Genomic DNA, 15649 nt, shown 5'->3' with positions numbered 1-15649 from the left:
GTTCAACCACCGCCAAACTTATAATTCACAGCATTTAAACAAACAAACAAACAAACAAACAAACAGCGCAGTCGTAAAGAAACTTAACACATGAGCATTTAGACAGACATACGCATGTTTTAGATACGTACACACACACACATATGTGTATGTATCTACATGCATATCTATCTATCTATTTATCTCTCTATCTATCTTTCTATCTATCTATCTATATATAGACAGATAGATAGATAGATAGATAGATAGAGAGAGAGAGAGAGAGAGAGAGAGAGAGAGGGACAGACAGAGGGAGAGAGAGAAAATAAATGTGTGCAGGGACAAATCAAATATAATAATAACATAAAAATACAATAAAAAACAATAAAAGATAGATAGATGTGATGACTTTCACCAGCATTTAACCCTTTGAAACCCAAAAAGTAAAACAAACAAGAAAATGAAGTGATATTAACAAAAAAAAGTCCTGAAAATATAAAAAAAAAAGTTTTTTTTTTTTTACAAAAGTTACAAAAAAAGACTTTTTGTAACTTTTTTATATGTAACTTTTTATTATTATTATTTTTTTAATAAGGATGTGTTGGTGTCAGGATGAATGTCACAGTTTCACTTTGATTTAACATTTTTACTGAGATGAGCTGAATGTGAAGTTCCTCTGCCATGAGCCGACACGGCCAGCAGGGGGCGCCACGCTGCTGTGTTTTTTTTCTCTGTCCTGGGACATCCCGGCCTGAGTCGCTGCTGTGAACTCTTTGGTTCCCCACAGAATTTACACTGAGAATCACTGCAGCACCAGATTACACAGAACCTCACCTGCCGACAGAGCCCAACAGAATCCAGTAGAATAGAATAGAATAGAACAGAATAGAACAGAATAGAGAGGAACAGAATCTTTCCTCATAAAAGTGGAGGACAGAATCGTCTTTGCGTGTCACATATTCCCTAAGAAAAACAAAACCTTCATTTGTAATGAGGCCCTGAAACAGCCAGACTAAGATTCTCTGACTGCTCTGATTTGTTTGTTTGTTTGTTTGTTTACATCCGAGCAGCAGTCAGAGAAGAGCTTGGGCTCAATGTTGTACCGGAGGACTATTTCAGCATCAGATCAGCATTGATTACTGTGATGTCATATATCAAAATGCTCACAAAACAGATCTTGCTTCCCTTAATATAGCAGTAGATTTGTCCTTGGTTGCCCTTTGGCCACCCATCACTGCATGATGTATGATAGACTCGACTGGCCATCTATGAATGTGAGAAGACACATTCACTGGTTAAAACGTATACATAAATGCATTTACTTTAATTATCCACCTTATTTACAACAGTTTCTTATACCGTTTACATCAAATTATCATATTAGACATTCTACCCATCTTTATTTTTCTGTTCCTAGTGTTAATAATAATATAATAATAATAATTCCTAGTGTTGGCAGAAGATCATTTATGTTTAAAGCACCAACAGACTGGAATAACTTACCTTCCAGTATCAGATCTATTTCTTCGTTTGTTATATTTAAGAGTTCTTTGTCTCCTCATTTTAAGGTGGCCTGCTCTTGCTTTCACTGAATGCTCCTTGATCCCCATGATTTGGTGAATTCAAGTGCTGTTGTTCGGTGTTTCAGTATTGGCCACTGTGGCCATGTTATGGTTGTATTGTCCTGATGTCATCATGATGTTAACTGTGGCTTGTCTTTTGTCTTTTGTTGCTGTTTTTTTTTTTTTTTTTAAATTCTGTTCTGTTATTATTTGTCATTCTATTGTTTGTTTTCTGTTTATTGGTTTCTGTTTCCATGTATTCTGTATATTGTTGAGTCCATGTTTGTCTATAAGTCTGGACCCCCTTGAAAACGAGACGATGCATCTCAAGGAGTTTATCCAAATAAATCAATTTCAGTCAGCTGGAGACACGCCGCCGTGCTGCTGTAGCTGAGGCCTCTCGGCTGGACCTTCACTCCGTCTTTACAGTTCGTCCTCAAGTCTCGTGTTTACGGGACGTCCGCCTGCCATCCGTCTTTAATCGTCTTATTGAACCCCGTCGTCCTGCTGCTGTCGACGTGTTGGCACGGCGCTGACGTTTACGCCGTTTCCTGAACATCTCACAGCACGGGCTCAGTGTCTCGGGGATCATTATTATGATGATGTGTGACTGATGGTTTTAAATGAACGTTTTGAATTGAATCAGCTGTGGTCTGGACGAGCTCTTCACCGGGTGGCTGAGGAACACCGGGTTCTCCTGCGAGACGCCCGGCGTGGTTCCCAGTTCCGCTGATCCGCGGCCGGCTGTGGTTCCTGCAGAACGCGGGCCGTCAGACGGTGAAAAACGACGTTCCTGTAAGATCCAGACGGCGAGCAGGAAGCCGACGAGAACTCTGAGCTCAGGCTGCTGCCTCATCACCATGTGGTGTGTGTGGCTCTGAACTTCCAGGTTTCTGTACACACACACACACACACACACACACACACACACACACACAACTGTATGCCTGCACCACTTCAAGTTCAAGTCCATCTACGTGCCTCCTTCACGCTCCGGGACGCTGCAGAGGAACCAAGACTGATCCAGAACCCGGCGAGAACCCACCAGGAAGGTTCTGATCTAGAGCGACTGAGAACCCACCGGGAGGGTTCTGATCCAGAACGACTGAGAACCCACCGGGAGGATTCTGATCCAGAACCCGTCGAGAACCCACCGGGAGGGTTCTGATCCAGAACTCGCTGAGAAGAACCGACCAAGAGGTTGGTTCTCGACTTTTTCTCACTTTTGTCCTGTAATTTCTTTTTGTCCTGTAAGGTTCTCTGTCTGTCTGTCCATGTATTTTTTTTTATTTCTCAGTTTGTGTGTTCATGTAGGTTTGATACATAACATACATATATATAAATAGAGTTTTTCAAATTGAACAGCAGAAGTCTTGTGGGTCTTTCTGATTAAAGGAACAGGTTGGTTCTGTTTCCTATACGTCACTCAAGATGGAAAAAAAAAGTGTAGCCTTGAGCTTCATTGACATTCCTTTCGTTCCCGCCTCTACCTCTGCCCCCCCGCCCACCTCACTCTCTCTCTCTCTCTCGCTCTCTCTCTCTCTCTCTCTCTCTCTACTCTTATCTATGTCTCTCGCTCGGGCCAAGAGAACAGGAAACAGTCCATATGAGGGGATCTGGGCTGGATGGAGCTCATATAACGTGGTTCCACAACGTCAGACACAGTGTTCAGACATGCTTGTAGAGCTCACACACTTTCACACACTCTCACACACGCTCACCAACACACAGCCACACAGACGGGGAGAAGAAGAAGGAACAGCTCCACACAGACACAGGATTTTACTTGAAGCGCTTGAGGATTTTCACCAGTGAAGAAGAAGAGCATCATGTTACTTCAGGCGCTGTGGGACTTTATCCTCTCTCGGCACTCCGTCCTCGCCTCGCCCTTCTTCCCCGTGCTCTTCTCGCTCTGCGTCTACCTCTCCTTCTGCCTGCCCTTCGTCCTCCTCGACCTCCTCTCCTCCCGGCTCGCCTTCATCCGCCGCTACAAGATCCAGCCGCGCAGCGTGGCGAGCTGGGACACCATGGGCAGGTGCCTGGCGCTGGCCCTCTACAACCACGCCGTGTACATCTTCCCCATCACGCTGCTGCACTGGTACTGCAGACCCGTGACGCTGCCGGCCGAGGCGCCGGCGCTGCTCCGCCTGGCGTGGGACGTCCTGGCCTGCCTGCTCATGTTCGACTTCCAGTATTTTATCTGGCATCTGCTGCACCACAAGGTGCCCTGGCTGTACCGCACCTTCCACAAGGTGAGCGCCGCTTTAACCTGCTTCACCCCCCAGGAGCAGCTCGACCTCATCTCCTTCTTCCATGTTTCTGAAGTAAATCCAGTGAATTTGTTCAGGTTTTATAGAGTTAAAATAAAGTGTAAGAACTTGGCGTATCTTTAAAGTTTCGCAACTTTACATGAACCTTTAATGAATCACAGCTTCATCTTCCCAGATGATGCTGTCATAGAGTTTTGATTTTTTTTTTCATTTATCATTTTGTGGAAATATTATAAGTCTTGATGTGATCTCGCAGTGAGGGGCTGACTGCAGGCTTTTACTTTGTAAAATTAATTACATTTAACTGGATGTTGATGTAGCAAATTAACCCTTAAATTAACTGCAGCAAATTCACTTGATTTCTTTCAAAAACAAGGGGAAGAAGGCAACTAGAAAATTATTATTATTATTATTTTAAAAGTGATATAAGCCAAAGAGAGTAGAAAGAGAAAGTGTCATGAAGAAAATTAAAATTAACATGTGTAAAATTACCCACCCACCCACAACCTCAGAAAATAAGCAAAAGAAATTTCAAAGAAATCTTTATTTGTAATGTTTAAAATAACATGATTTATTGTGTTTAAACGCTGGTGAAAACATTTCTGTAATTAGGGCCCGAGCACTGGAACAGTGCGAAGCCCTATTGTTATATTATTATTATTATTATTATTATTATTATTATCATTATTATTTTTACTGAAATTTTTCACCAGCATTTAAACACAATAAATTATGTTATTTTGATTTATTTGACTGTAACATTGTACCTGTTCATGTGTGGCACATCTGACGTTTCTGTTGTCACGGTTATTTCCTTGCAGCGACAAATTTGGTTCATTAAAAATCCCCTCCTCTCCCTGCAGGTGCACCACACCCACACCGCCACCTCCGCCCTCACCACCGAGTACTCCGGCGCCTGGGAGACCCTGTGCCTGGGCTTCTTCGCCGCCATCAACCCCTTCCTCCTGGGCTGCCACCCGATGACGGAGATGGCCTTCTACGTGCTGAACATCTGGCTGTCGGTGGAGGACCACTGCGGCTACGACCTGCCCTGGGCCACGCACCGCCTGGTGCCCGGCGGCCTGTACGGCGGCGCGCCGCACCACGACCTGCACCACCTCAAGTTCAAGTCCAACTATGCACCCTACTTCACACACTGGGACAGGCTGGCCGGGACGCTGCAGAGGCACGAAGACTGAACCCACCTGGAGGGTTTGTCACCTGCTCAGGACGTTCTGAGTGGATCAGGAACTGCCCGAGGACGTTCTGAGTGCATCAGGAACTGCCCGAGGACGTTCTGAGTGCATCAGGAACTGCCCGAGGACGTTCTGAGTGGTTTCCTGATCGTGGCAAGTCATTTCTGAAGAGACTGTAGCAGCTGGACCCTGCGAGGCTGACTGGAGACCTCGTGATGAGAGGTTTCCAAACAGATTCGGTGAAGCGGCCGGGACCTTCCACAGCCACAAAGAATGAAACCTGAGCAGATCAGGGCGTTCGGGGTGTCTGGGTGGTTTTTGGCCCGATGAGTCAGCTGTGGTCTAAAGACAGTTATCAGATGCTGTGGCTGATCAAACTCTTTTGGCAGCTAAACCCCACCCGCTCCGCCTGCTCCACTCAGACAAAACAACCTCTCCTCCGCTTGTTGACAATGAAGGGACTTGTTGCTGATGGTGTGAATGCACAGTGGAACAGAGCAATCTGTAATCTGTAATCTGCACGAGAGTAATCTGTCAAACCATCATAAACATTAAATACTGTGTTATGGCTCTGCTGCACAGATTATTAAGCCGAATAATCTTTTACATTAAAAGAGTGAGCTGGCAAAGTGCTGCAAACTCTGTCCAGTGGATGGATGTATATTTATGATAATCACTGTGTTATTTATTCATAAATTATTTATTTATTAACTAATCAGTTTATTACCAGAGAGTATTTCATGTAAGTTGCACTTCCAATACATCTATTTTTTTACTTTTTCTGAGCTGGCGCTGTTTTCCTGGATGAGGTCATATAAAATGCGACAGTTTCCTCAGTTATTCTGAGCCGGGCTAGTTGCGGTCTGACTCACACCAGGACTTCCTCTTTTGCATCACTTTTACTGAAACTGAGCAGAGAAACCTTATTTTGGGCTGATTTCACTTCTGTGTTCTTAGTTGCTTTGGAGGAAAAGGAGAAAGTCGAGCCAATGAGCAGCAGAGATGCGAAAAATGTGAAAAATGTGAGAAAAAACAACAACAAAACAGAGACAGACATCAGAGTGAAGAGTGAAAGTGTGTGTCGGGTGATTCAGAAGGCAAGAGTGTGTTGATTATGAAAAGATTTTAGAGTGACCAAACGTTTAATAATTTGTCCCTGGACCCTCCATCAAAAACTTGAGGAAAACATTTACTGGCAAATGAGCAAAATAATTGCAATATTAGCCCCAAAAAAAAAAAAAAGAAAGAAAAATGTATTTACACGATTAAAATGATGGATTTAGAAGTCAGATTGGGGGAGCTGGACCAAATTTCTTGTGTTTCAATGTTTTTTTTTAATGCATTTAAATACCTGGAACAGTATTTATTTGTTTTTATGTAATCCTGTATCTAACCTGGTACCCGACCAGCTATAATCACCCTGTCAGATTTTGGACGAGGTGTTTGGATTTGTTCCGGTCACTTTGAGGACGTGGAACAAGAAAAATGTGAAAGAAAAAAACAAAGCGAGGCAGAATGAGGAGTGAAGGTGTGTGTGCAGGTCGGAGGAGTGTGAGGACTGTGACTGTGACCACCTTCACAATAAATCCCTGAACATTTCAGAGGAAGTACACAACTTCTTCTTTGTTTTGTTGTGAAGATGAATGTGACTGAAAAGCTGATTTTTTTTAAAAGATAAAGTCTGTAAGTGAGATGTGACGATGTTAAAATGTTTTGTGACTGTTAAATAAATGTCAGCGCCTCTCATTCATGACTCTCATGACTCTTCTGTTTACATCCCTCTACATGTTGTACGATATGAACACACACTGTACATGTTGTGTGTACATTTTTATTGTAACCCTGATTTGACCCAGAGCTGCTGCCTTCACACAGAAACACCATCACATGTTCAGAGAAAAGATAAAACTGTTAATTAAAACAAACAGAACAGCAGATTATTTTCACACAAGCTCTCTTGTATTTATGTGTGCGGATTATTGAATTATATTTGCAGATGACTGATTGATTTATATTCATGGATGACTGAGGTAAACAGTTTCTGTGCCTGCAGATCCAGCTGGTTCCTCAGATTTTGTTTGAGGAGAGGCGAGTTCGTCTGAAACTAAAAACTCATGTCAACCAGACATTAAGTGAATCATGTGGGGCGCTAAATTTCACGACATAGAATCAAAATCCCAAATTAAATTTTTTCGTTATTATTATTATAATCATTATTATGTTTTTTAGGGTATATACATGTACAGTATATTGCCAAAAGTATTCACTCAACTATCCAAATCATTGAATTCAGGTGTTCCAATCACTTCCAATCACTTGTACAAACATTTGGGGAAGAATGGGTCGCTCTCAGGAGCTCAGTGAATTCCAGCGTGATACCGTGATTGGATGTCACCTGTGCAATAAGTTCAGCCATTAAATTTCCTCGCTACTAAATATTCCACAGTCAGCTGTTAGTGGTTCTATAACAAAGTGGAAGCGATTGGGAACAACAGCAACTCAGCCACGAAGTGTTAGGCCACGTAAAATCACAGAGGTGGGTCAGCGGATGCTGAGGCACATACGCACATCTTCAGATTAGCTCAGGAACAGTGTGTAGAGAGCTTCATGGATTGGGTTTCCATGGCTGAGCAGCTGCATCCAAGCCTCACATCACCAAGTGCAATGCATTGGTGCAATGGTGTAAAGCACGCCACCACTGGACTCCATAGCAGTGGAGACGTGTTCTCTGGAGTGACCAATCACGCTTCTCCATCTGGCGATCTGATGGACGAGTCTGGGTTTGGGGAACGCCAGGAGAACGTTCCCTGCCTCCAGGAGAACGTTCCCCGCCTCCAGGACAACGTTCCCTGCCTGAGCGCATTGTGCCGACTGTGCAGTTTGCCGGAGGAGGGGTCACGCTGTGGGCTGGTGTTTCTGGGCTCGGCCTCGGCCCCTCAGCTCCACTGAAGGGAAATCTGAACGCTTCAGCTCACCGACACATTTTGGACAATTCTCTGCTTCCAGCTCTGTGGGACCAGTTTGGGGAAGGAAGGCCCTTTCCTGTCCCAGCATGACTGAGCCCCAGTGCACAGAGCAGCTCCATAAAGGCGTGGCCGGCTGAGTTTGGTGTGGAAGAAGTTGAGCGGCCCGCACAGAGCCCCGACCTCAACCCCATCCAACACCTTTGGGATCAACTAGAACGCAGACTGGGAGCCGGGTCCTCTGGTCCAACATCAGAGTCTGAGCTCACAAAGGCTCAAAACTCCCACAGACACTCCAACATCTGGCACAAACTCCCACAGACACTCCAACATCTGGCAGAAACTCCCACAGACACTCCAACATCTGGCAGAAACTCCCACAGACACTCCAACATCTGGCAGAAACTCCCACAGACACACTCCAACATCTGGCAGAAAGCCTCCCAGAAGAGTGGAAGCTGTTCTGCTGCAAAGGACCAACTCCATATTAATGCCTCTGGATTTAGGATGGAGTGTGTGTGAGTTTAATAGGGGATCAAGTGAATCAGCTTCAGGTTTCAGGTTCAGTGAAAGTGGAGCTCATTCACAATACTTTTTAGTTTTTACTTTTTACTTTTCAGAAACAGTAAATTTGTCAGATGGGATGTTTTCTTCATGATGTTCTAAAATGATGAGGAGCAACCAGAAACAAAGTTCAACCCAGAGTCTTTCACCGAAAAATTTAGAGATGACAAAAAAATGAAAAAAATAAAAAAATAAATTAAAAAAAGCACCAAGCGAACAGGCTGACTCAGTCCAGTCCCCAGAATCTGAACTCTGCAGGAGAAACGAGCGTTCCTCTCTGATGTGATGATTAATTTGTGGCAGGAATGAAGTGAAATAAGTTATAAATCACTGACCAACATCTGACATTTATACAATACAGAGACACTGTTAACTGTGTGTGTGTGTGTGTGTGTGTGTGTGTGTGTGTGTGTGTGTGTGTGTGTGTTTTCTGTATTACACAGGAACATTGTTCTACAGAAGAAAAGAGACTTCCTATCGTGAGGCGCTGTCTTATTGAACGCCGAGGTGCCACTGAGTCACCCCCGCCCCCCCCATCAAACTGTAAAACCTTAATCAGAGTTCCTCTGAACACGCACACACACACACACACACACACACGTTTACCATCAGAGTCAACTCCCTGCTGGATTTACACTTATTTTTCTATTGTGAAGGTGGAACAAATCACTAACACGAGGAGTGTGTACAGTAGATATCACACACACACACACACACACACACACACACACACACACTCACACACACACACACACACACACTCCTGGTTTGTTCTTGTGAGGTGTGCAGGCGACTTGGTTTAGATTTCAGTGACTGATATTAATGTGTTTCTATATGAACAGAGTTTTGAGGACCAGACACGTTTAAAGGGACAGTCTGTGATTTCTGATCTTAAACAACAACAACAACAACAACAACTCCTAACAAAACAAACAAAAGAGGTGTCAGGGCCTTTAGAAGTGAGTCCAAGTTCATTCATTCTGTGCTTTTACACTGAAAGGTCTACTGTGAATGAAACTGTAGACTTAAACAAACAGTTACTGAAAATGGCCCGAAACGACGCTGAACGCTGAAGGAAAAAAAAAACGCCCCAAAATAAATCGGCCAGAACCGAACATCCCAGCAGCTCGGAACCAACGTTTCACTGGAGAGACGCCGAACGGGACGGTCTTTAAAACACACACACACACACACACACACACAGTCCCAGTTGTATATTTATAGAGTTTTATTTCCTGTCAGCAGAATTTTCAGCTTCACTAGTTTTTTATTATTATTATTATTATTATTATTATTATATTTTAATGTTACGGATATTTGTTGCTCTGCTTTTCATGTGGAATCACTGTGACTTTATTCTGTCAGGAAAACTGCAACACATCATCAGCCTCAGATGTAAGACAGTGATGTCTTTTATTCTGAAAGGACTTTTTGACCATTTCATATTTACCATCTGTATGTTTTCATACTGTTTGATGTTTATATTTTTTTACTGTATTTACTGTATATAGTCTTTATTGTATATATTTTTCCTTTTTTATCTATTTAAGTTTATTTTATGTTTCCATTGCTGCTGTAACATAAGAACTTCCCAGTTTGGGATCAATAAAGTATCTATCTATCTATCTATCTATCTATCTATTTATCTATTTAGGGAGTCTGATAGTGACCTCTGACCCCGACCAGCCGCAGTCTTGAGGCCTGATCTTTCATTTGTCCTGTTTATCTCATTGATCTTGTGTGGTTTGACTTTCTCTCCGGGCGCAGAACACCCGCCGGCTGCTGACAGGTTGAAGAGTTCTTTCAAAATAAAAGCGGGGTGTTGCAGAGTGACAGCAGGAGCCTCAGCAGCTTCACAGGTAAAACAGTCATGTCTTTTATTCTGAAAGGCTGTTTAGGCCTGGTGATCAGCTGTGTCTCCAGCCTGTGTCCACCAGGAAAAACACTTTTCCTCTGCCGGCTTGTGCTGATGTGTTTCCATGGTAACTGTGATTGTACTTTGCACGCGGTGACGCCTGTTTGAATAAACTTTATTGCTCTCGTCTCATAAAACGAAGCTTTCGTTCAGCCTGACGACACGTCACGCCTCCATTTGGTTTAATGTTTGATCGGTTTGACTTTCATGACATCACCGACACTTTCTGTTAGATTTGTGTGTGTGTGTGTGTGTGTGTGTGTGTTTGTGTGTGTGTGTGTGTGTGCGTCTGGTGTTGTAGCTTTGCAACGAAATGTCCTTTTCCTTCATGACGAGCGTGTCCAGGAACCTTTTCCCAAGTCACTTCCCGCTCTGTCCTTCAGGAACACACACACACACACACTCACTCTGTCCTGTGTGTGTGTGTGTGTGTTTTCCAGGGAAAACACCTCAGCTGGAGGACATTTCCTGATGACCTGACTCATGCCTCTGCTATTGTACATACCACACACACACACACACACACACACACACACACACACACACACACACACACACACACAATGTCACTCAAAATGTATAAGTATTATAATTATAATAGAGTTTAGTTTATAATAATATTTTCTCACATAAATGTATGTCTTTATTTACCCCGCAACCCTTGTGAGGATAAGCGGTTTGGAAAATGAATAAATGTATTTATTTAGTTATTTGTTTTAGTTATTTTGTTTTTTGTTTTTAAATTGTGTGTGTGTGTGTGTGTGTGTGTGTGTGTGTGTGTGTGTGTGTATTGTATAATTTGTTAAAATAACTTTGTGGCAGTTTTTACATTTGTTTTGGCAGATTAATTTATGTCTTTTATGATGTTTTTATATGTAATTCTAATTATTATACGTAAAGTTTTTAATTTTTTACTAGTTTTTAAAATATATTTTCTCATAATTTCCTCCTCCACCTGTCTATCCATCTATCCTTCTATCTATCTGTCAGTCTGTCAGTCAGTGTGTTCAGGTGTTAAAGGGTTAACTGACGTGCGTCACGCAGCCTCCTGGGGTTTTTACTGGCTTTTCATTTACCTGCAATATAATCATTATCATTATTAACATTAGCTTTATTATTATTAACAATGATAATATTTTGTGTTAATGGAACATTCAATGTCCAGATGCTTTATCAGGGTTTTTTTTCTTTCTTTTTCTTTTTTTTTTTAAATTGGTTATAAAAAAAAAAAATCTTCAAAGCAGAGAAATTCTTAGGAAAAGGCGTGGACCTTTACCTCTCTCTCTCTCACAGACACAGACACACACACACACACACACACACACACACACACAGACAGACACAGACACACACACACACTGTGTTTACTGTAAATGTTGCGTCTCACAGGGAAGACATTAATAATATGTCTGATGATTCTAATGGTTAATGAGTGTTTTGTATTAAACTCAGGTGTCACACTCTCATCAACAACATTCATGGTTTTATTTTAATGTGCATCTGCAGTTCAAGTTTAAAGGATTAATCCGCTTCAATACAAAAATTTCACGAGTCAGAGACGGAAAACGCTGCGCTGTGATTGGACGAGCCAGGTCAACTGACTAACTCAGTAAATAAACAAATAAATAAACGAGGAAATGGCCGGAAATTTATCAGACAAAAGAAGTCCTGGAAAGAAGAAAAGAAAGGAAAAAAAAGAAAATGTCATGACAATTTGTCAAAAAATATAGTTTCCCTGTTTCATAAATTTAAATATATAATTATAGTAATAATAAATATAGTTTTGTGGGATTCTGGATTTTCCCTGGGTTTTTTTTTTGTTTTGTTTTGTTTTTCATCAATTTCAAATAATTCACTTTTTTTGTTTTGTTTTTGTTTCTTTTGTGATGTTCAACGTCATTTTCTCTATTTCCATTTCTTTGTTTTGTCGTTTTTTTAGCTGATTCTCAGGTCATGTTCTTTTTTCTTTTCTTTTCTCTTTTTCTTTCTTTCATTTATTTATTCAGTTTTAGATTATTTTGCTGTAACTTTTTTTCAATATCTTGCAAATTTCCAGGTCATCAGTTGAGTTTTCGCCCATTTGTTTTTCTTTTTTCTTTTTTCTTTAAAGAAATCAGCTGCGTTCAGAAGATTTTCACAGATATTTAAAACACGAGAGCTCATGACGCCCACCCACGTTTGAGGGTTAAATGTGAAGAAAGTTTGTGTTTCGAGGCTCAAACAGCAAAGTGACTTCATCAGGATGTTTGGACTTCCCCCGAAACCATCAAGCCGCTCACTTCCTCTTCCTCATGTCACTGTCCACTTGCTGTTTCACTCTGCTGGCTGGACAGTGTGTGTGTGTGTGTGTGTGTGTGTGTGTGTGTGCGTGTGTGTGTGTGTGTGTGTGTGTTTGTGTGTGTCTGAGATGTTTCAGTCGGTGTCTGGTTCACCTGTGCAGAGCAACATGAGGGCAGGTGGAGTCATGTTTGGGTCCCACGTCTAAACAGTTTCCAGACGAACACAGTGAATTATCTTCTGCCTGCCAGACTTCCAGGGAAAAACCACTGCAACCACTGGAAAACAGCCTCACGAAATTCAACATGGCTCCAGAAGATACTAATAAATAAATAATAATAATAATTAAAAAAAAAAAAAACTTTTTAAAACCCTTTCTTATTTTTCTTTTGTTCATGTTATATTTCACAGTTAGAAATCTTTGAAAAATCCTAAAGAAGGTCCTGACTTCATGGTGTTCATAAGAGGCAGAATATCTGATATAAATGTTTCTACCATTCTGCCTACTTGCAGGTAAAGTTAAAAACAAGGTCGACTGGACATTCTAGCAGGTTTTCTTGAAGACGTTTCGCTTCTCCTCCGAGAAGCTTCTTCAGTTCCGACTGACTGGCAGGGAATCCCAGGTGTTTAACCTGTGTGGGTTCGTTGTCAGGGACACTGATACCACTGATATGCAGGAGCTCCAGGGTGTTAACCATCATCATCGGGAGTGGTTGGAGTCACCTGGTGCCAGGTGTGGGTGACCGCTGTCACATGACGTCAGGTGTGGTTGGTGTTTCAGTCTCCTGGGAGGTAGATGGAGGGTAGGTGGTGTCTGAGGCCTCCTCCTCTGATGACTGGTGGTTTGGTCTTTTTCCAACCAGCTGCCCTCTCTGTCCAGAATATGGACATTATGGCCCTTAAAGGTGTGCGCCTTGTCCTTCAGGTGTAGGTAGACCACAGAGTCCCTGCCTGAGGAGTTGGCCCTCCTGTGTCGGGCCATGCGTCTGTTTAGTGGCTGTGTTTAGTGCGGTCTTTAGGGTGGACCAGTTTCTGTCTGAACGTGTTACTGGGTTTGAAAAACACAGGGGTGTGGTGTTTGTTAAAGATCCTCTTGAGTTTCTCCAACACTTCAGCCACATACGGCATGACGATGTTGTTGCATCTGGGCTTCTTTTCTTCCCCTTCCGTGGCGTTATCTTTCTTCCTGGATTTTGTGGCTGTTTTCACAAAAGTCCATTTAGGATATCCACGAGCTTGCAGTGCATTCCTCAGGTGTTTCTTCTCCTTTTCCTGGGACTGTGCACACGATGGTATGTTCTCTGCCCAGTGTTGCAGGGTTCTGGTCACTCCTGTCCTGAAGACTCCTGTCCTCTTCTTGCAGTCCAGAAAGGCCAGGCTGTTGTTCTTGGTGTCTTCTCCTGGGAACTCGATGTTGTTGTCCACAGAGTTGATGTGTTCTGTGAGGGCTTGCACTTCCTGAGCTTTGATGGTGACCCATGTGTCATCCACGTACCTGAACCAGTGGCTTGGTGTTGTCCCTCTGAAAGAGGTCAGGGCTCTGTTTTCCACTTCTTCCATGTAGAGGTTGGCCACCATGGAAGAAACTGGTGAGCCCATGGCAGAGCCAAGCTTCAGCCTGTAAAAGTCCCTGTTGTATTGGACATGGGTGGTGTTGAGGCAGAAGGCCAGTAGCCGACAGATCTGGTCAGGGCTGAGGTTGGCTCTGTTTCCCAGGGTGTTACCGTGCAGCAGTTTCCTTACAGCTTCAACTGCCTCCCGAGTAGGGACGCACGTAAACACTGATGTCACATCATAGGACACCATGGTTTCCTCTGGGTCCAGTTTCAAGCCTCGAATCTTGTTTGTCAAGTCTATGGAGTTGTGAATGTGATGTGGAGTGTTAACGACCAGTGGAGCTACGATGGTAGCTATGCAGGATCTTCACCTGCAGGATCTTCACCTGCTGGAGCTTCACCTGCTGGAGTGTCACCTGTTGCTTCACAACCCATCTCTGATGCAATGTGTGTGTGTGTGAGTGTGAGTGTTTTCTCAGTGTGTGTGTTGAGTAAACCTGAACTTTTCCCAGGTGGTTTGTACTTGAATCACCAGCAAACCTTCAGTCCACTCGGTGTGTGTCAGGGTGTTTGTGCAACTTCGTGCTTTCCGAGTGCTTTTCCACTTTCGGCTGCAGATGATGAGCGGTCATGAGTTAGTTTATGTAGGTGGCAGCTTGAGGCCATGTTGTCTCTTACCCAACTACAGATGAGTCAGCTTGACTCACCGTGATGGGGTATGTAGATATGAATTTCATGGCATGAGCATCCATGTGCAATCAGAAATGTAATTGCCTCATATTTCTGCAAAACTGGCCACTGTGAGATGAGATGAAATGCAGAATTCTCCAGGACAAAATTTAAAAATGTGTGCAAAAAGTCACATTTATTTATTTATTCATGTAGTTATTTGGTAATAGTTACGACTCCCTTTCAGAATAAAGGTCCTTACAAATGCAGCCGATGTGAAGGAGAGCAGGCGGTCTGTCTTTCACCTCGGCAGCACGAGGAGCGATGCGTCCAACAACCCGAGGTCCGTCTTTACTTCCGGTTGACAGGACGTTCCTACAGGTGTTCTCGCCGCTGTGAGTTGGTGTTCAGGTGAGGCTCAGGTGAGGCTCAGGTGAGGCTCAGGCCGAACGAGACCACGCCGGGCCGGGCTGTGCAGGATGAGCGGCTCCGAGCGCCTGACTGAACGTCTGCAGGTTCTCCACACAGGAACCTCTCCATTCCACAGGGAAACAGGCTGTCTGTCTTCATGTATGATCTCGTTGTTCTCCTGTTTTTGTCCTCAGCTCCCACATCTGTCCATTCCTTCCATGAAGGGTTCATGTACGCTGGTTTAACCCCTTCATGGCTGTTAGAATTCGTTTTTCAGGCAAATGCAA

The 15649-nt window shown here is 43.2% G+C and overlaps 1 protein-coding gene across 2 annotated transcripts; it reads left to right on the top strand.

Moving 5' to 3' along the window:
- The first annotated feature begins 3277 nt into the window (after positions 1 to 3277).
- ch25h (cholesterol 25-hydroxylase) lies at positions 3278 to 7813 on the top strand. 2 transcript variants are annotated; one of them, XM_030077946.1, is made up of 3 exons: positions 3278 to 3793; positions 4675 to 5023; positions 7804 to 7813. In XM_030077946.1, the coding sequence occupies exons 1-2, from the start codon at positions 3371 to 3373 to the stop codon at positions 5008 to 5010; spliced, it is 759 nt and encodes a 252-aa protein (XP_029933806.1). In that variant the 5' UTR covers positions 3278 to 3370; the 3' UTR covers positions 5011 to 5023; positions 7804 to 7813. The 2 variants fall into 2 exon arrangements, with proteins under 2 accessions (XP_029933806.1, XP_029933804.1); XM_030077944.1 differs by lacking the exon at positions 7804 to 7813 and having other exon boundaries at positions 4675 to 6730.
- The last annotated feature ends 7836 nt before the right edge of the window (positions 7814 to 15649 follow it).

The sequence above is a fragment of the Myripristis murdjan genome, chromosome 19 (genome assembly GCF_902150065.1).
Source record: "Myripristis murdjan chromosome 19, fMyrMur1.1, whole genome shotgun sequence".
In the NCBI taxonomy this organism is placed as follows: domain Eukaryota; kingdom Metazoa; phylum Chordata; class Actinopteri; order Holocentriformes; family Holocentridae; genus Myripristis; species Myripristis murdjan.
This window is presented reverse-complemented; position numbering and strand designations above follow the sequence as displayed.